The sequence below is a fragment of the Syngnathus leptorhynchus genome, chromosome 1, assembly GCF_054491065.1.
Source record: "Syngnathus leptorhynchus isolate UIUO chromosome 1, UIUO_Slep, whole genome shotgun sequence".
In the NCBI taxonomy this organism is placed as follows: Eukaryota; Metazoa; Chordata; class Actinopteri; order Syngnathiformes; family Syngnathidae; genus Syngnathus; species Syngnathus leptorhynchus.
Window position 1 is genome coordinate 4,712,076 of NC_141195.1, and position 19,462 is coordinate 4,731,537.

A 19,462-nucleotide genomic window follows, 5' to 3' on the forward strand; every position below is an offset into this window, starting at 1 on the left:
GGGAACTATAGGGGCATCTCGCTCCTTTCAACAGTTGGCAAAGTACTTGCTCGTGTTCTTGCCAATCGCCTACTGCCATTGTCTGAGGAAGTTCTCCCAGAATCGCAGTGCGGTTTTCGCCCATCTAGAGGCACTGCAGACATGATTTTTACAGCACGCCAACTCCAGGAGAAATGCCGTGAACATAAACAGCCTTTGTTCATGGCTTTTATAGACCTGACAAGAGCCTTTGACACGGTGGATCGCCAGGCCCTCTGGAGCATCCTTTTGAGGTATGGTTGCCCAGATAAATACGTCAGAATACTGCGATTATTACATGACGGAATGACAGCCACAGTGCTCTACAACAGCTCTTTGATTGAGCCTTTCACTGTAGAGACAGGGGTCAAACAGGGATGCATCATTGCACCCACCCTGTTCTCTATCTTCATTGCCACCATACTCCATCTCATTGACAAAGAACTACCACATGGAATCCCTGTGTGGAGTTTGCATGTTCTCCCCGTGCCTGTGTGGATTTTCTCCGGGCACACCGGTTTTCTTCCACATCTCAAAAACATGCATGGTAGGTGGATTGAGCACTCAAATTTACTCTGTGTGAGTGCGAGTGCACATGGTTGTTCGTCTCTGTGTGCCCTGCGATTGGCTGGCAACTAGTTCAGGGTGTCCCCCGCCTACTGCCCGTTGACTGCTGGAATAGGCTTCGGCATGCCGCCGACCCCCGAGGGGACAAGCGGTACAGAACATGGACAGATGAAAGGAACTATATATATTCTTTTTTTTTTTTTTTTTTTTATGATACACCTATTTGTTCTCATTTTATTTATTCTTTATTTTGGCAGTTTTACTCCATAGGAGATGGCCAGCATTTTTCTCAGGCCATTATTTTAGGAACAGACTTCTTGAACAAAACATTTCAACAGTACTGAAACGATGAGGCGGTGGGGCTATTGATTACCAGATTGGATGTATTTATAGCAATTGTAGAAAATTAGAACCACCCTAAACAAAGTTAGGAATCCAAAAATAAAGTGACATTTACTTCTGTTATAAAAGTTTGAAAAAGCAAATACAAGATTTCTGTAAATTTTCCATGGCAACATAGGGCACAAAATGCGACTTTTGGAATAGTCCGGTACACATTTGCTTTTACATTGATTTCTATGGGAAATGTTGCCTCTACATACTAGCCCGACCACAGAATCAATTTAGTAAGTTAAGGTTCCACTGTATTATCAACTTGTGCATAAGGTTTTCCTTGGTAAAGGCTACTACCGTATTGGACCGAATAGAAGACTGTTTTTTGCACTGAAATAAGACTGGTTTGTCTTACATTCAGGGTCTAGACATTATACCCATCCACAAAGTTCGATGGCACCAGATACCTTTAAAGCAACTGCTGAACTTAACTCCCCAGGCCAAAGCGAACCAGTGTCACGAAGAAAAAGAAAAATAGCGGTAGTTTGCATTTTATTGCAATGTCTTTCCTTACCTTTGCTTTGTTGAAGGACTATAGAGACTTCACTTTTAAGTTAATGGAGTTACTGCAATTTTATTTTATCACAGATTGGTCACTTTACATTTCAAAAACCAGAAGCTTTTCATTTATAATTGTGATTGCAGTTTAGTTCACATATTTAAATGTTCAGATGTGACAGTTTTTGCATGATTTGAATCATTTGTTTTAGACTTAGTAATTATTTTCAGTTTAAAAATAAATTTAAGGTTCAAACTTGAGTCTTGAAAAACGGAGTCATCTTATATTCAGGCCAATACGGTATATCACCCAAACCTTCATGACATGAAACAATTTTTATTTTCCTTCAAAAACAAGTACAATTGTTTAGTCAGCAGCAAATTGAGAAGAGACAGCACGCCAGCTAATAGGGATGAGTCCCAGGATCTGCAGAAAAGGCAGTCAATTATTTCAAGCTAAGGAATGTGGAAATTTGAGTTTTAATGCTCCAAAAAAAAAAAAAAAAAAAAAAAAAAAAAAAAAGTAAAAGTTTCTACACCTTCCAAAATGAGTTATCTTCAGCCAGTTCAATATTGAAATTTCTGCAGTTTACAGTCCCGACAGACAGAGACAGAGACAGACACCTGGGTGTGGTGAAATTTGTCCTCTGCATTTAACCCATCCCCATGTGACACCTTGAGGTACTAAAAAGGCTACCAAATACTTACACAGACATGTGTACGAAATCTCCAAGTACTTGTAAATAGTTATACATGGGTCTCCGAAAACAGCATTGCTGGCAGTAATAGCACAGCCATATTTTCCATTGCACCTATGAATGAGAAAAAGGGATTATTGCCTTTCCAAAATATGCATCCTGTGCTATCATACATTTTGGCAACAAGGTCAGTTGGGCATGTGCAGTCAACATTTGCTAGCTCATGAGCTGCCCTCCTGTATGAACACGTGGTCCGGTCACGGCGTCCATAGTCTGCGCCATAGACGTAAATAACGTGTCCTAAATCTGGCATCAGGATGAGAGAAAGAAAGTTGGTGAACATGTAGAGTCAAAACACCAAAAAATGTAATTCAGTTGAATCTTGATTTAACGAGTCCAAAAATTCAATTTTATACTTTAGTTTTTAAAGTTAGTTGATTTCAGAATTTGGGGGGGGGGGGCGTTACCAGAAGATGGTATGTGCTTTGCAGGGGTGATTGAACCAACAAAGGCCATCACAACAAAAGCGGCACAATTCACAATGTCAGAAACGGGGGATACATCTTACCACAATGCAGGTGTGCCACAGATCCCTCACATGCCACCACAGTAACTGTTGAAATAAATTAAAACTTAGAATCGTGCACACTCTTTTCAGCACATGAAGACATACTTGCTGGCAAGCACGTAAAGTTAGTCTGCAAATACTTGAAGGTGTCGGCACAGGGGTCAGATTTGCGGAAATCCTCCAAGCTCAATTCACACGATTTCTTGCCATTGCAACTGCAGACAATTGGCACGACTCAGCAAAAGTAAAGGCAAAGGTTATCTTAAATAATTGTTACAGAGGGGCTCACCAACAATCTCAGTTACAAATAGGGAAAGTCCACAAAGCTTATACTCATTTACGCAACCAACTAAGTTTCTAACAACTCATGCACAAAGCATACCTTTTCTTGAGCCTGTTAGCAGTGTTTGGCTGAGCGCAGTGAGTGTTAGCCAGCTGGTTTTGAGGTTTGTCATCGGCACAGACCAATGAGCTTGAGCGACCATACAAAGCTTGCTGCACGTTGATTACTCCATTATCTGTTACACAAGAGCGCAATAAACATGGAATGTAGTAGAGTTGCAGTCGGGTATCAACCTCTATTGAATATATTTTGGGTGGGAGAAAGTTCAGAAATTCCAGAATGAATCTTCAAGGAATTAATAGATTTACTTTCAAGTCAAAACAACTTAGTTAAGACATGCTGAAGTCTTACCACAGTATAGACGATGGACTTGCCAATGGCCGTAATCGCAGGTGGTTATTTTGTCTGCAGAATCAACTACTGCAAAAGGGGGGGGGGGAATAAACTTAGTTTTAACAAGTTTCAGAAACTGGAATCATACAACATTTAGACATGAACTTTGACAGTCACCTGCTGTGAGGAGCAGGCACGTTGATGTCAGCACTGAAAAACAAACATTTAATTTTAGACAGTGAATTCGTTTATTCTGCTTTTTCTATGAAAAAGGTTGGCTGATTAACCAACAGAGCTATATATGTATATTACTGAAAGCCTCTTGAGGAAAGTGCAATCCTGCTCATAAAACATTAGAATTTAGTACCTCCACTACAACTACAGCAATCAACAACCTTTGGTGAGGTTGATTTGTAATTACAATATTTGCACTTCCTTCCTGAAACACATACTTACTTTGGAACATGTATATAAATTTCTTTCTGAAGGATTACTCACACACTGCTGTGGTAAGACTCAAGCAGACTGGCGCCATATTTCACACAATCCAGTCTGTAGCACTTGTACATGGTGAAGTGAGGATCACTCCAATTTATAGTGGCTGCACAGCTTCCAGCCAATCTGCTAATCAACAGCCACGCCTCCAATGGCAAATCGATCAACTCAACATCCCCTCGTTTGAAAAAAAAAAATCCTTTTGTGTTGCAGGGTGAAACCTGTCAAAATAAAAAATAAATAAAAGTGAAAATTTAACAAACATTAAAAACATATAGACACACAATTGGAAACAAAACAAGAGTATTTACTGCAAAATATAAGTAAAAATAAAAATAAAAAATAAATGTGGAAATACAAAAATAAATAGATACATAGGATTAAACATCATCCATCCATTATCTGTACCGCTTGTCCCCACGGGGGTCGCCGGCGTGCTGCAGCCTATCCCAGCAGACATCGGGCAATAGGCAGGGGACACCCTGAACTGGTTGCCAGCCAATCGGAGGGCACACAGAGGCGAACAACCCTTCGCACTCGCACCACACCTAGGGACAATTTGGAGTGCCCATTCGGCCTACCGATGTGGGAGGCAACCAGAGTGCCCGGGGAAAACCCACGCAGAACTCCACACAGGAGGTGGAATCGAACCCGCACCCTCCTAACTGTGAGGCGGCCGTGCTAACCAGTGCGAGTCGCCATGGATTAGATATCAATGTATATCTATTATCTTTTTCATTTTCACTTTTATTTTTCATTTTGGCAGTTTTAGTCCTCCATAGAAGTGGGCAGCATTTTTTGTCAGGCCAATATTGTAGGAACCGATTTATTGTTCAAAACATTCCGACAGGATTGAAATAATGAGGGGGCGGAGCTATTGATTACCAGATTGGATGTAAACTTGGCATTCGTTATAAAAACATGTGGTTCTCTGTTACCGTAATTTTTGGACTATAAGTCGCGGTTTTTTTCATAGTTTGGATGGGGGGGCAACTTATACTCAGGAGCGACTTATATGTTGTTTTTTTTCAAAAAAGTTTACTTGATCATTAACACATTACTTACTAGTACAGTTGATCACCTCACATATTATTTTTAATACACTGAAAAAACGAATAAAGCAATTCACACTTTAAAGCACAATATTCAAGTTCATGAAACAAATAAACAAAACAAAAAAAAACAACAGAAAAAGAAATATAGTTATTTTCAAACTAAACTGAACGAGGGTGATTTAAATTTCACCATTGGCCGTGACGCAACAACTGGGAGGGGAAAGCGCTGTTTTTTTGAGTTTTTAAAAAGCACAGGTCTGGTGAAGAGAATTTAGTGTGGTGATGTAAAACAAAACAAAAAACCCCAAAAAAACCAGTGGAGGCAGCAATGCAATTTAGGATGCAAGCTCTGCTTGTGATGGACAGCATGCGAGCACACATCACGCCAGACATGCAAATCACGAGTCCGACGGCACGCGTACGCGGCATTGTTTACGCGATCGATGATCGATGTATTTTATGATTTTGAGTGACAGATGGTTTAGTAATATTGTTGCTATATGATAGTTATTTGAAATATACTTTATATATCGTTATATGGGTCTGTGGAATTATCAGACATGCAAATCACGAGTCCGACGGCGCGCGTACGCGGCCTTGTTTACACGATCAATGATCGATGGATTTTATGATTTGGAGTGACAGATGGTTTGGTAATATTGTTGCTATATGATAGTTATTTGAAATATACTTTGTATATCGTTATATGGGTCTGTGGAATAATTAGACATGCAAATCACGAGTCCGACGGCGCACGTACGCGGCATTGTTTACACGATCGATGATCGATGTATTTTATGATTTGGAGTGACAGGTGGTTTGGTAATATTGTTGCTATATGATAGTTATTTAAAATATGCTTTATATATCATTATAAGGGTCTGTGGAATAAGTAGACATGCAAATCACGAGTCCGACGGCGCGCGTACGCGGCATTGTTTACACGATCGATGATCGATGTATTTTATGATTTGGAGTGACACAGATGGTTTGATAAACGTGTTATTTATGTAATAATCATTTGAATAACTCTGAATGTTACGTTAGGCCCGTTCTCAGCCTCTCGTTTGTGTATGTCACGTTAGCATACCGTATCGTTTAGCCTGTTGTTGCTGGTTCGTGTCTGTTTTTGGTGTTGGATTTTGACAAATACATTTGCCCCAAAAGTGCGACTTATACTCCGGAGCGACTTATATATGTTTTTTTCACGTTATTGTGCATTTTATGGGTGGTGCGATTTATACTCCGGAGTGACTAATAGTCCGAAAATTACGGTAATTCCCTCTGTGAATTTCGGAAGTATTCATCTAGGTAGGGATGTGCTGATCAGAAAAGAAATAAAAATATTTACTTTTTAAAGAGAATGAATGCAAAATTATTGGTAGCACAATATGCAATTATTCAGTCAAAACGTTAAATAAAAACCTTAGCAGCTCAAGTCTCAACAGATGTAAAGAAATGAATAACTTGCCACATAAACATTTTATGGTTCACAATATCACAAAGTGAAAAAAATAGTTTTACATCACTGGCAGATGCAGTGCATCAGCATACTTCTTTGGTTGGCTCTTAAAATGGTTTCTAAGGGGCTGTTTACCATCAATCCCTATGGCGACGATGTAAATGTAGCAGGTAGCTCAGTCAGCGGCGGCAACACTCAATGACAGTTTTTGTTGAAGACTGTGGAACATTTGTGCTATTTCACCTTGTGCAAAAGTTTTTCTTTTTTTTTTTTAAGTTTGCACTTGCGTTCTGCGTGAGATGCTTTCAAGGACTACTCACAAATTTATAAAACTCAATCCCGGTTAACGTATTATATTGCCTGAGCAAGACATTGAACTTTATTTTGATGCCCATAAGACCAAAAAGCACCTTTCATGGTAGCATCACTTCTATCACTATGATACAAGCATCCCTCTACATGCAAAGTTACAGGGGTACTCATTCTAACAGCTACTTTACTAGAATAAATCAACCCATGAGAATAGAGACCCCCCCTTCCCGTTTTCAAACTAATTCCAGGCTATCAACCATTTTAGCCAATGGGAATTCCCAACTGCCTAATGACTCATGGCTCAGTTGGAGTTTGATATTCCAACAGTGGGTTAGTCTCACTTGCACTAAAGAGTAATAAATCTGTGATCACTTTGCAAGGAGTACATGGAAACACACAATTGGCTTGACTTTGTGTTTTAGGATTGTATTTTTAGAAATAACCACTCAAAGTCAGAGGTTTAAGATTAAAGGTGGCATTTGTTACAAACGTTTGAAAAGGCAAAAGGGTGTTTCGTATGTTTCACATGCAAAAATTGGGCACAGTGTTACTTTTGGAATAATCCAGCACACATTGACCACTACGGGAAAGTGCTTCTAAAACATTCACTTTCAAACCTGATCACAGAACCAATCAAGTTTGTAGAGGTACCACTGTATTATGAACTTGTGCATGTTTGAACCTTGGCAAATGCTACTGCAACAAATCACAAAACTTCAATCTAGATCTTTGAGAAAACAGTTTTATTTTCTTTCAAATACAAGTATACAAAGTTGTTCAGTCAGCAGCAAATTGCAATGAGACAGTTTTAAAACTGACACAAACACAAATGGCAGCACTCCAGCTAATGGGGAGGAGTGATAGGATCTGCAAAAAAAAAAGAAAAAAAAAGTCAATTAAGTCAAGCTAAGGCATGTTAACATTTGGGAGTGTTCATGCTCTAAGGAAAAAAAAAGAAGTGTTTACACACTCTAACATGGTAGTAAACTAGTTCAACAATGAAGACTGCAGTTTACCAATCTTAAAACAAAAATTCAAGTATTAATTGACAATGGGAAGATCACCTTGAGGTACTAAATAGGCTACCAAATACTTACATTGACATGTGTACGAAATCTCCAAGTACTTGTAAATGGTTGTGCATGGGTCTCCAAAAACAACATTGCTGGCAGTGATTGCACAGCCATAGTTTCCATTACACCTATGAATGAGGAAAAGGGATTATTGCCTTTCCAAAGGAAACAAAATATGCATCCTGTGCTATTGCACATTTTGGTAACATGGTCAGTTGGGCGCGTGCAGTCAACATTTTCTAGCTCACGAGCTGCCATTCTGTATGAACATGTGGTCCGGTCACGGCGTCCGTAGTCTGCGCCATGGACGTAAATAACGCGTCCTAAATCTGGCATCAGGATGAGACAAAGAAGGTTGGTGATGGAACTGCAGTGTAAAAACATCAGTACATCTATTGCATGTGCATAAAAATAATGGATTCTTGATTTAATGAGTCCAAAATCCCATTTAATACTGTAGTTTTTCAAATTAGTTAATTTCAGAATTAAGAGGGGGAGGGGTCTTTACCAGAAGATGGTGCGTAAACATGCCTGGCAAGGGTGATGGGACCAACAAAGGCCATCACAACAAATGCTGCACCATTCACAAAAGTCAGAAATGGGGGACAGATCTTACCACAATGCAGGTGTGCCACTGATCCCTCACGTCACCACAGTAACTGTTGGAGTGAATTATAAATTAGAACAGAATCGTACAGATTCTTTTCAGCACATGACCTACTTGCTGGCAAGCACGTAAAGTTGGTCTCCAAATATTTGAAGGTGTCAGCACAGGGGTCAGGTTTTCGGAAATCCTCCAAGCTCAATTCACACAATTTCTTTCCATTAAAACTGTAGACAATTGGCATAAGACAAAAACAGTCATTTTTAAAGTAATAATTACAGACAGGGGAGCCACCAATCTCACCTCAGTTACAAATAGGTGGTGGGTGAGATTTCCACATTTATGCAAGCACCTATTACGTTTCCAACGACTCATGCCCAAAGCATACCTTTTCTTGAGCCTGTTAGCAGGGTTTGGCTGAGTACAGTGAGTGTTTGCCAGATGCTTTTGAGGTTTGTCGTCGGCACAGACCAGTGAGTTTGAGCGACCATACAAAGCTTGCTGCACGAATGATTACTCCACGATCTGTTACACAAGTGCACAATTAACATGGAACGTAGTCTGGTTGCAGTCAGTGATCAGCTTCTAATGAATATATTTTTATCAGGATAAAGTTCAGAACAAATCTTTAATGAGTGAATAGCTCTACTTCTGCTAAGCCAATCAACTCTATTAAGAACATGACATTTAAAGACACAGATTGAAGTCTTACCACAGTATAGGCGGACTTACAAGATGGACTTGCAAATCGCCGTAATCGCATGTGGTAATTTTGTCTGCAGAATCAACAACTGCAAAAGAGAAGGGAAAAAAAAAAGTTAATAAAAATCAGTTTTAACAAGTTTCAGAAACAGGAATCATACTACATTTAGACAGACACCTGCTATGAGGAGCAGACATGTCGCTGTCAGCACTGAAAAACAAATATCAGTTTAGCTTGACAAACTATGACTGTGGACATTTTATTTTGGACAGAAAGTTATTTCACTGATTTTTCTATGGAAAGGGTTGGCTGATTAACCAACAGACAGACATGTATATGACTGAAAGCATCTTGAGAAAAGCTCAACCCTGCTCATACAACAATATTATAATTTACATCTATGACTATAAAAATAATAAACCTTTGCTGATGTTGATTTGTAATTATATTTAGTTTTCCTTTCTCCCTTTGCATTCCTGAAAGAACCATGCAATTTGGAACATGCAATAATTATTATTTTTACTCACAAACTGCTGCAGTAAGTCTAAAGGAGCCCCATGCCATTTTCCACATGGCCCTGTCTGTAACACTTGTACATGGTGAGGTGAGGCTCATTCCAATAGATAGTGGCTGCACGGCTTCCAGTCAATCTGCTAATCAACAGCCACACGTTCAATGGGCGAATCGATCAACTCGACAACCCCTCATTTGAAAAATAAAATAAAATAAATCCTTCTGTGTGCAGGACAAAACCTGTCAAAAGAAAAAGAAATAAATGAAAGTGAAAAACACCCATTAAAAACGGAATTAGAAAATACATTCAAATTTTTTTTTGAAAGGTTAACAAAAGTGTTTACTACAATATATAAAAAAAAATAGAGAATAAAATAGCAAAATAGATGTGGGAATAAATATTAAAATAAATATATACATAGAATTAGATATCAATATATGTATTCTTATATTTTTTCAATTACACATCTTTTATATTCATTCTCAATTTCACTTTTATTTATTTTTGATTTTGGCAGTTATAGTCCTCCATAGAAGATGGCCAGCATTTTTTGTCAGGCCATTATTTTAGGAACAGACTTTTTGTTCAAAACATTCCAACAGGACTGAAACGTTGAGGGGGTAGGGCTATTGATTACCAGATTGGCTGTAAGCCTGGCATTTGTTATAAAAACACATGATCCTCTTTTCATCATCATCATCATCATTATCGTTTGTCTTACAGACTGCATCGTGCCAAAGAATGGCCTCTTCGCTGAGATTTAGTGCTGCATTGTGTGAGTACCCACTTTAAAGGCATATCTGTTACAGGTCAATTGTTAATTTCAAGGAGACTGAGTCTAAATTTGATCATTTGTAGCAGTGTAATGTTCTCTTCACAAGTGTTGAGCGAAAGAATTATCATAAATAATCCAGCTGTTTGATAAATTTACAATTGAATGATAAACACAATTTCGTACAACCTTTTGTTAAACTGGATTAGAAACAATCTCATCAGAAATATCTTTGGCCAGTCTGTAAATCATATTTTTATTTTGCAGTGCTGTCAGCAATGGCTTTGCTTCTCACACCAGGTAACTATCAGATTTAATGCCCAGCATACACATGTAGCCTCTCATTTCCATTATTCTCAAACAATCTGTTGATTCATTCACATTGATTTCTGCAGTTGTTTATGCTGGAGAGCAAGTGACTACCTGTGATTTGTATGGTTTAAACATCCATCGCCTGCACTGTGGTAAAACATGGTCTTAAGAGTTTATTTAAGTTTGGGCTTTTTTCCAGTTCCAATCTCCAGTTTAAAGATGGTCACCCCAGCGCCATGTTGATTGCTGTCTCTCCCTCCCAGATCATGGCGTGATAAACGTGCAGCAGGCTTTGTATGGTCGCTCAAGTTCACTGATCTGCCACGAGGGCAAATCTCATCAAGAGCTAGCAAATGTACAGTGTGCTCAGCAAGGCACTTTCGACAAAATTAAGACAAGGTATTCATTGGGCTTTGATGATCGTTGAATGTTTATACAGAATCACATAAAAAAAATCACGCTGCTACCCTAAATTGCCTTGACAATTCCAGATGTCTGCATTGCATTGCATTTTAATGTGGATGTTACAGCAGAAAATGGAGGAACTGTTTTTAGTTTGTAAAACTGAGAAACATTTCTTAGAGAATTGTCTACTAAAATCATGACTAACATAAATTGAATCAATGTACCAATGCATTTTAAATTCAAAACATGATTTCACATCTACATATTATAGAGTAGCGGCTGTCTGGCATCACCCATATGGTAATGGCATATGAAAAGTGTAAAATGTGGATTATGCTTGTAACTTTTTAAAGGGCCACTATTGAGTTATGCTATTTGTTTCCAGATGCAATGGAAAGATGGTGTGCGAAGTTGGCATCAATGACTTGCGCAACCCTGATCCATGTCCTGGCACCTTCAAATATTTGCAAACAAACTTCACCTGCTTGTATGCATGTAAGTCACCGGTGTGCCATAGTGTGTAGTCAATACCTTAATTTTAATTTTCTCTACAGTTACTAGTGTGGCGTGTGAACAGTCAGAGGCGTATTTGTATTGTGGTGAGACATGATTTTTTTTTTTTTTATATATATATATATATAAAAAAAACTGAATTCCTATTATGAACACTGAGTATTTGGCTGAATCATATTTCAAATTTGACGTCAGATCCACAAAGTGTTATTTTCGTCTACGGTGCTGACTACGGACGTCGTGACAGAGTGACGTGCGCAAACAAAAGGCAGCTAAAAGAGATTGAAAATACAAACTGTCTGCGCCCAACGGACATTGTCTCCTCAAGGTATGGTAACGCACGTCAGGTAATGGTAGCCTGTTTTTGTCACAATTATCACCTTGTTCCGGATACCTGCAATTTGTGTCTACGTGCAGTGATTGATTGGTGACTATACAAAATTTAACTTTTTTTTTTTTTTTTTTTTTTTTTTTTTTCCCCTCAGGTGCAATGGAAAACACAGCTGTAGGATAGCAGCCACCAATCATTTGTTTGGAGACCCTTGTGTTGGCACCTACAAGTACTTGGAAGTTTCTTATACATGTCACTGTAAGTAGTTGGTTGTTCATATAGAAAGTGGCTTTCTCTTCACAGAAAAGGCTTTGAAAATGAGTCCTTTTTGGTGACATTAACAAATTTGTTTCATTGTAAAAAATCATTGTTTTGTATGCATAGCTTGTACATTTTGCAATTTTATTAGAGTAAGATTTTTAAATTTATTTAATCATGGTACTGTCTAAACATGTTAAACTTTTTTTTTTTTTTTTTTTTTTTTTTTTCCCTACAGCTCCAGGTAGTGATTTAAAAAAAGGATACTAAATTTGTGGATAAGGCACCTGCATTGTGCAACTGTCCACTGGCTGGTTCTATACTTTAAGTCATGCTGTTTCGGTCAGTGGCAGTCAAATTGTTTGAATTGGATCCACACCCCCTTTCCCCTTTAATAAAGAGACTTGAATTCAAGGCTTGTGAAATGTTACCAAATCATTACTACTTATGCAGTTTGCACCCTTAAAACAATCACTTTCACATTTACTCTGCTCTTCCTGAGTTTTGTATTGCATGGTGTTGGAGCTGACATGTTTAATTTTTTTTTATCTTTAACTCATAGTATTCTAAATGGGTCACTTTCACATCATGGCAATTTTCCAAAAATGATGTGCTTGAAACTGTTCGTGACAATTGTAAGGATCAACTAAGCGATTTAATGAACTGATCCTGAGTGTCTGCCACTTAGTTGCAATCACTTTTGTAAGCAGGTGAATTTTGGATCTGTAAATGTACACCAGTTAACTGTTGGCCCAAGTTAAAGTCAGGTGAAAAGACACATCTGCAGAACTATTTCAACATTGTTCCATTGAGATTTCCCCTCCTGAAATGGTAAAGTGGAATGGCATTTTAATTTTAAAGCGTTGCCTGAACATGGGTCATGAAAGGTTCCAAAATGTTAATTATACATTGTAATAATGAAAAGATTACTACTTCTACTGTCATGACTCACTTGGCAGCTTTAGAAATTGCTATTTGTGTCAATCATTACATAACTCAACATTTTGTTTAATGAACTCAAACCTGTAAACATTGCAGCAAAGTGGTAGTTATCTTGGCAAGAATGCAGAAATGCTAGATCAAACCAGTCACTGTATGACAGTCATCCACAATTGCACTAACTAGTTCATTATGCAGTTCAAATGAAAACATCAGTTCAAACAATTTAAATGATTGCCACATAAAATGCATTACAGTAAATGTATTTGAATTTAGAATGAGGTGTGAGGGTGCTTTCAGGCTCAAACTAGAAAAAAAAACTATTAAATTTGCCCAATATCCGCTGCATTCTTAGAACTCAGCCCTTGTGGAAACCCAAGATTGCTGTACTACCAAATGACTGTCAAGTTGGGGATGTCTCCGGAGAGGTCTGTCTTAGACGGGTAGACCACCTTTAGGTTCCCGTCCTGGTCGACAGTTCGGACCTGTTGGATGGTCAAATCACTGCAGCCGTCTGTGCTAGTTGGCTGGGCTGATAGGGCGTCCTCTTCATCAGAGCCTGCTTCCTCGTGATGCTTGACCGAGAACTTGTTCAACTCTGCCATTTTCTGCAAGCAAACAGAAGTTATCCTTTTGCTTTGCACCGTTCTGACTTATTTCAAGGTTTAACGTTCTTAAAACTTTGGATGCTTTATATTTGTGTAATTTGAGCAAAAGGGGCTTACTGCAATCAGAGTGTCCATAACATCTTTGCAAGTCTGCAGGCTGTTTGCACTCGTCACTTCCAAAAACAACTCTTTGGTTGTCTTTTTGATCTGTTGAGGACAAGTGGCATACACATCGTGTAAACCATAATGGACTTTAGCTTTTCTCAAATGGCCAAGAGAGAGTATGCTTTTTGAAGTCTTGTCATAAATCCTCCCCAAATTATAGTTTATATGAATCACACACATCACATCACAACACACCTTGGTTTTCTCACTGTTTGTGATAGGTGGAAATGAGATCACGTGGCCCTCTGCATCCACAATACAGTGATAAAGTGCTTTTCCTTGCAGAAGGTCCAGGTATCTGCAACAAGGTGGGAAGCATGTATTGCCTTTATTAAAAAAACAAAAAACAAACTGAAAGTTGCTTCGGATTTTGTAAGAAATGTGAGCTGTGAAAGACCATAAATTGAAGCATAAAAAATATCAAAATATACTTAGTGGATATTACAAGCCTATCTCTTGTTGAAATGATTGTGACCTGTAACCTACTGTATACAACTCGATCGATAGGAAAAAATAAAACATTCTGATAGCTGCATAAAAGTAGACACCCTGGTTGGGATATGCTGTTTAGTTTTGAATGAATGTCAGTTCCTCATTGCCATTCTCTGTTTTTTTAGATTGTTCTCCGTCAGTGACGTGAAACACCAAATTGATCTGGTGTGGGAGACGTTTTACCACCAGCGGTGTGTGCTCAGCGTCGCTACCTGCAGCCTACAGGATGGAAAAGGCAACAGGTAGCACATTGTTTCTGTCTTTCACACCTGACTGTTTTTAGATGAATATAACTCATGCAGTAAAAAATGTAAATATTATGAGGAGAGATTTGTATCAAAACTATTGACCTTAACCTACATCCACAATTTTCACGTGTTTCACATCCCTAAATATACACTATAGTTCAGAACTTTGGGGTCACTTAGAAATGTCCTTATTTTTTAAATAAAATTGCTATTTTTTTGATGTTTTAAGAGGTTACACACACACGCACACGCACAAACCACATAGTGTATTGGTCTGAGCATTAATGAAATAGGTACTTTTATTCATTACATACACTTGTGACAAATGTTTGTAATTTTCCGTAGGTACATATTGCTATTCAGTGCTGCGACTGATGGCAAGATTGCAGTGTGGGCTATGACCCAAGAATTCCACAGCTCGCTGAGTGGCGCTCCAACTGCGTTAATCCCCTGCCTCACCTTAACCGCCCACCAGAGTGGCGTCAACTCACTAGCTGTTTGGGTCCAGACACAAGGGCACCAAGATGGCGGCTACCTGTTATCCATTGCGAGCGGCGGGGATGACGGGATGCTGATGATGTCCACCATTAGAGTGGACTACCTGGACAATCATGGCACGCCTGTGGGCTTTACACAGGACCAGCCACAAACCCATCTTGATCTACATCTTCTCTCCCAATTGAGTATCCCTTTGGCCCATGCAGCCCCTCTAACTGCCCTTAAGCTCCTTAGACCAGGCCTGATAGTCAGCACCTCTTGCGATCAGAGAGTCTGCCTGTGGGAGCTCTGCAGTACTTCCATCAACCACAAAATGGTGCTGTGCTCCCATGTTGCTGATGCTGCAGGACTTGCGGTGTGGGAGGACCAGGTGATGGTGGCGGCGGAAAATGGAAAGAGGAAGGCCGAATCTGAGGCTGATGAGGTTTGTGGAAGGACAGAAGGTCAGACGCAGTTAGAACGAACAAAAGGGAATGCAGAGGGGCTAAGTCATAAGGACCAGGAAGCTGTTGGGTCATGGGTTAAGATAGACGACTCAATTATGAAGATGGATGCAGAAACTGAGTTTGGCAAGAAAATACATACTAACAACCAACATGGAGATGAGACAATCACAGGAATTGCTCTGAGATCTTGTGACAAAAGTGAAGGGACAGAAATTACGGGATGGGTATTGGTCTGTGGTCAAGGCTTCCAGCTTCTGCAAATTCAAAACAAAGACACTTATAAAGATGTACAGCTACATGAAAGGAGGAGAAGCGAGAAGGACAAGAGTGCACAGTAGCTTTACATGGAAAATTAACATAAGGCCACCAAGAAGTGGTTGTTTTTGACTGCACATGCCGCAATCATTAAAAGCATTGATTGTATGTTATGATTACACACTTTAAAAAATAAAGCTAATTTATTACGTTTCTTTAGTCATCATTTATGAGGCAGCTGCAAAGAATGTACTTGAATGGTTCAAGACCTGATGATAATTGTGTACTCAGTACTGTAGTTCAGTTTACTGTGGTGCAGTTTACAGCAAGTGCTGCAAAGTTCAGCATCCCTTCTTTGGTGGTGAGGTAAACACAAAGGACACACACACATAAACACACATATTTCAGAGTGTAATAAAAGGACATTTGGTGTTACATACTGATTTGAGACAAACATAAAAAGTATATTTCAATTTTTCTGCAATTTCCTAACCTCCTTGGCATACCTACATTATAGTGAGTAGCATTGCTAAAACAGCATTATGTTTTTCCTGACATTATGTGTCCTGATATTTTCCATAACACATTTATATCTTTAATACATTTTTATTCTGCTGCATGGCATGTTTTTTACTGTTAGTAATCCGTCCATCTTAGGCCGTGCCTGGTCAAAATCTGTCTGCAAGGTTTGAGAGATGTGCTGGGACACTTTATGAATGAATGAGCAATTTCATTTCTGACGCCTCAGTATCCATACGACATTGTGAAGAGGCCTGCAATGATATATTGCCGTATTGATTTTTTGAGCACACACCTATTATATGGGATGGGTAAAAAAATGAATCCAGGGACCTGCATGTGGCTGACATTTGCCCATACCGGGCTTAGACTGTCATAAACTATCATCAAAGAGATTGGATGGAAGAGTCACAGAAAGGCGCGACGGCAATGGAAATAAAACCAACCGATCAAGTTGTGCAAAAGGTATTGAACCATTGAACAACTGGACATGAGTTCACAAGTGTCGAGACGGTCAAATTAAATTCAGCAAATGGTTCTAGTGCATTTCAGGTTCATCCTGAATATTTACCCCAAATCCTTATACCTCCAAAGTTTTGTGATGTGAATGTATGTGTTTGCATGTGCGTTAGAGCAAATGGAGGGTGATAGTCCATTTTTTGTTTTTGTTTAGCTGAATGCAGCATTAATATTTAAATGTATTAACTTCGTCTCATGTTGCCCTTGGTCTAGCGCCCATGTCACAACTTGTCATCGCAGAGAGAAAAGAGGAGGAGCGGGAAGGAAAGTGAAAACAGGTATGACCCTCAAGATACCAAGGAGAGACAGAAGGAAAGAGGTCAGCGTCAGTGCAAGTGTTATTGTATTGCTTACAAGAAAGGAACTACAGGTGAGTGAAAGCATTCCTCTTGTGCTGGCACTGTGAAGGTGAGGCGAGCTGGGGGATTATGGAAACATGAGAAGCTGCCCTGAGCATCACTGCATTTTGTAGATTCATTTTTAATCATCTCTATCCACAAATAAGAGAGCTGCATTCGAAGACTGACTTGTTCCATTTAAGAAACAACAAAGGTAGAACCACTGCTGCACATTTCATTTGTACCATTTGCTTTCCTTGAAGTGTCTTGAACTCTTTGCCACTTGACTGGGCACGGTTATTTCTTGTCTCTTCAAATTGAAGTCCCCTCTTGTGATGATGTAACTCAAAGGGTCCAATTGACCTAATAGTCAACAGCTTTTCAAGTAAGTAACCTGAAGTACCAATGAGTATCTGTAAATAGCTGTACTTCTACAGTGGTCATATTTTCAGTAATTTGTCTGCACTGCCTTTTGCATGGCTTGTGTTTCCACGATGGGTGTGTAATTGATGGCAGTTATTAATGTGACTTCAGAGCTGTCACAGTAAATTCATCAAAGAAAACAAGAAACAAAAGCCCTGTTTAAAGCTGTGGTAACCCACTTTTTATTGGAGCTTTTCCAGTTCTGTATCATTCTTTGCACACAAAGGAAAAGGATGCTTTTGCAAATGGCAGCTTTATTCTCCAATAGAAAAAACAAGTTGTGTTTTTTATGTTAAAAAGAATAAGTGGAAAATTAGATAAATAGAAAAGATAAGTTATGTTTTTTTTAGTTAAAATTAGTTGTTTTTTTATGTTAAAAAACGAGAACTTTGAAGGCCGAAGTGGAGAAGGGTTCCATGTGAACAGCAGTTGAACATGGGTCAGTCGGTCCTAAGGGATGGGCGAGCGCCGTTCAGAAGCGCGGGGCGATGGCCTCCGTCGCCCCAGATCGATCGAAAGGGAGTCGGGTTCAGATCCCCGAACCTGGAAAGTCCATCAGCAAATTTTCTCACAGATGGCTTTTATGTTAAATCTATTTTGACCCTTTCAAACATGTGTTTATTCTTTCTTTTATGCCCTTTTTTGTACATTATTATTCTCATTATTATTATTTTAACATTGACCTATACAACCTTGGATTGTTCATGTTCTGTCAGTTGCAGTCCATCTTGGCGATGCCACGTGAACGACTTCCTCTCATTGGTTCTTCTGGAAATAAAACTGGTGAGCCACATGTTTTTTCCCAATTGTTAAAGCTACACTGGAATGTACATGAGAAATTCTCTCAGTTTCATTTGGAATTGCCTAACTCAGACTCATTTCTATTTACGTTTTACAGTCAAGCCTCATCTCCCGTCACGGACTCCCCAGCGTATGAAACGCAGAAAGCGCAGCCATCAGGAGAGACCTTCTGATCACGACGGACAACTTCCTCTCCTCTCTGATTCCACAGTGACACCCTGGCGAGCCCTCCTTCTCTCCGACTCCTCTTTTTCGTCTATTCATGTGGCCCCTTCTCCAAAACCGCCTCCATCGACCCCTCATCTTGGCAATGACAATGAAGAGTTAACTTTAAGTTTCAGCTCGAGCGGTAAGATTGTGAGGAAGATGGATTCTTTTTTTTTTAATGTGTAGCCCTCTTTTTGTCTTTAAGAAATTACTCAATTTAAAATACAGTAGTATTGTGGTAGTAGCTTGACTATCCTGTGTATGTAAACCTATTCACATTGCTCTATTTTGCTCTTTAGATGATGGATGCAAAGAATTTATCACACAAGAGATGTGGACCCAATCAATGACACCTTGTCCAACACGTCTCCCTCCAATGCGTCCCATTACCAACCTCAGCTTCTCTCGCAGCTTCACTTTCTCTTTCTTTGAGCTTCCTCTGCATCAGTCACCTCGATGGCGTTCCGAACGTATGAAATGCCTTATGCAGCTTTTGAGACAGACACATTACTGATTTCACCCCCCCCCCCCCCGCAGAAAAAAAACAAAAAAACCTAATGGCTGTTATCTGTTTTGACTTATGCAATTAGAATATTCATAAACTATTAATTATGTGTGTGTTTGGCTTGAACTATCAGTTGAATAACCTAATGGGCATTTTAAATGATGGAGCAGACCACCAGTTTTCAGCAGCTATCTTGGCCGTGTGTGTGGGGGGGTCTAAATCCCTCAAAATTCTAGAAGCCTCCAATACGCACTCTCTAGGAAAAAACCGAA

At 39.2% G+C, this 19,462-nt stretch overlaps 3 protein-coding genes, 1 long non-coding RNA gene and 1 pseudogene across 8 annotated transcripts; 3 read left to right on the forward strand and 2 right to left on the reverse strand.

The window, feature by feature from the left end:
* Positions 1 to 1,797: 1,797 nt before the first annotated feature.
* On the reverse strand, positions 1,798 to 3,999 carry LOC147061479 (L-rhamnose-binding lectin SML-like). 4 transcript variants are annotated; one of them, XM_085907629.1, is made up of 9 exons: positions 3,917 to 3,999; positions 3,596 to 3,628; positions 3,437 to 3,505; positions 3,125 to 3,260; positions 2,848 to 2,957; positions 2,743 to 2,787; positions 2,348 to 2,480; positions 2,185 to 2,288; positions 1,798 to 1,903 (listed from the first exon to the last, which is right to left on the reverse strand). In XM_085907629.1, exons 1-9 carry the CDS (start codon positions 3,951 to 3,953, stop codon positions 1,881 to 1,883), a joined length of 690 nt encoding a protein of 229 aa, XP_085763755.1. In that variant the 5' UTR covers positions 3,954 to 3,999; the 3' UTR covers positions 1,798 to 1,880. The 4 variants fall into 4 exon arrangements, with proteins under 4 accessions (XP_085763755.1, XP_085763762.1, XP_085763767.1 ...); XM_085907636.1 differs by having other exon boundaries at positions 3,437 to 3,502; positions 3,917 to 3,985; XM_085907641.1 differs by having other exon boundaries at positions 3,875 to 3,976.
* Positions 4,000 to 7,464: 3,465 nt separating this feature from the next.
* LOC147061480 (L-rhamnose-binding lectin SML-like) lies at positions 7,465 to 8,932 on the reverse strand (annotated as a pseudogene). The gene is made up of 6 exons (XR_015065652.1): positions 8,808 to 8,932; positions 8,537 to 8,646; positions 8,432 to 8,474; positions 8,012 to 8,144; positions 7,840 to 7,943; positions 7,465 to 7,609 (listed from the first exon to the last, which is right to left on the reverse strand). The product of XR_015065652.1 is annotated as an L-rhamnose-binding lectin SML-like (transcript).
* A 1,357-nt stretch (positions 8,933 to 10,289) lies between these two features.
* On the forward strand, positions 10,290 to 12,613 carry LOC147061481 (L-rhamnose-binding lectin SML-like). The gene is made up of 9 exons (XM_085907465.1): positions 10,290 to 10,411; positions 10,676 to 10,708; positions 10,804 to 10,872; positions 10,984 to 11,119; positions 11,511 to 11,620; positions 11,680 to 11,724; positions 11,834 to 11,966; positions 12,124 to 12,227; positions 12,466 to 12,613. Exons 1-9 carry the CDS (start codon positions 10,312 to 10,314, stop codon positions 12,495 to 12,497), a joined length of 762 nt encoding a protein of 253 aa, XP_085763591.1. The 5' UTR covers positions 10,290 to 10,311; the 3' UTR covers positions 12,498 to 12,613.
* A 1,946-nt stretch (positions 12,614 to 14,559) lies between these two features.
* LOC147061482 (uncharacterized) lies at positions 14,560 to 16,087 on the forward strand. Its single transcript, XR_015065686.1, has 2 exons — positions 14,560 to 14,673; positions 15,025 to 16,087. It is a non-coding gene; the product is annotated as an uncharacterized LOC147061482 (long non-coding RNA).
* A 2,146-nt stretch (positions 16,088 to 18,233) lies between these two features.
* On the forward strand, positions 18,234 to 19,199 carry LOC147061483 (uncharacterized). The gene is made up of 3 exons (XM_085907746.1): positions 18,234 to 18,460; positions 18,576 to 18,827; positions 18,985 to 19,199. Exons 1-3 carry the CDS (start codon positions 18,310 to 18,312, stop codon positions 19,197 to 19,199), a joined length of 618 nt encoding a protein of 205 aa, XP_085763872.1. The 5' UTR covers positions 18,234 to 18,309.
* Positions 19,200 to 19,462: the final 263 nt, after the last annotated feature.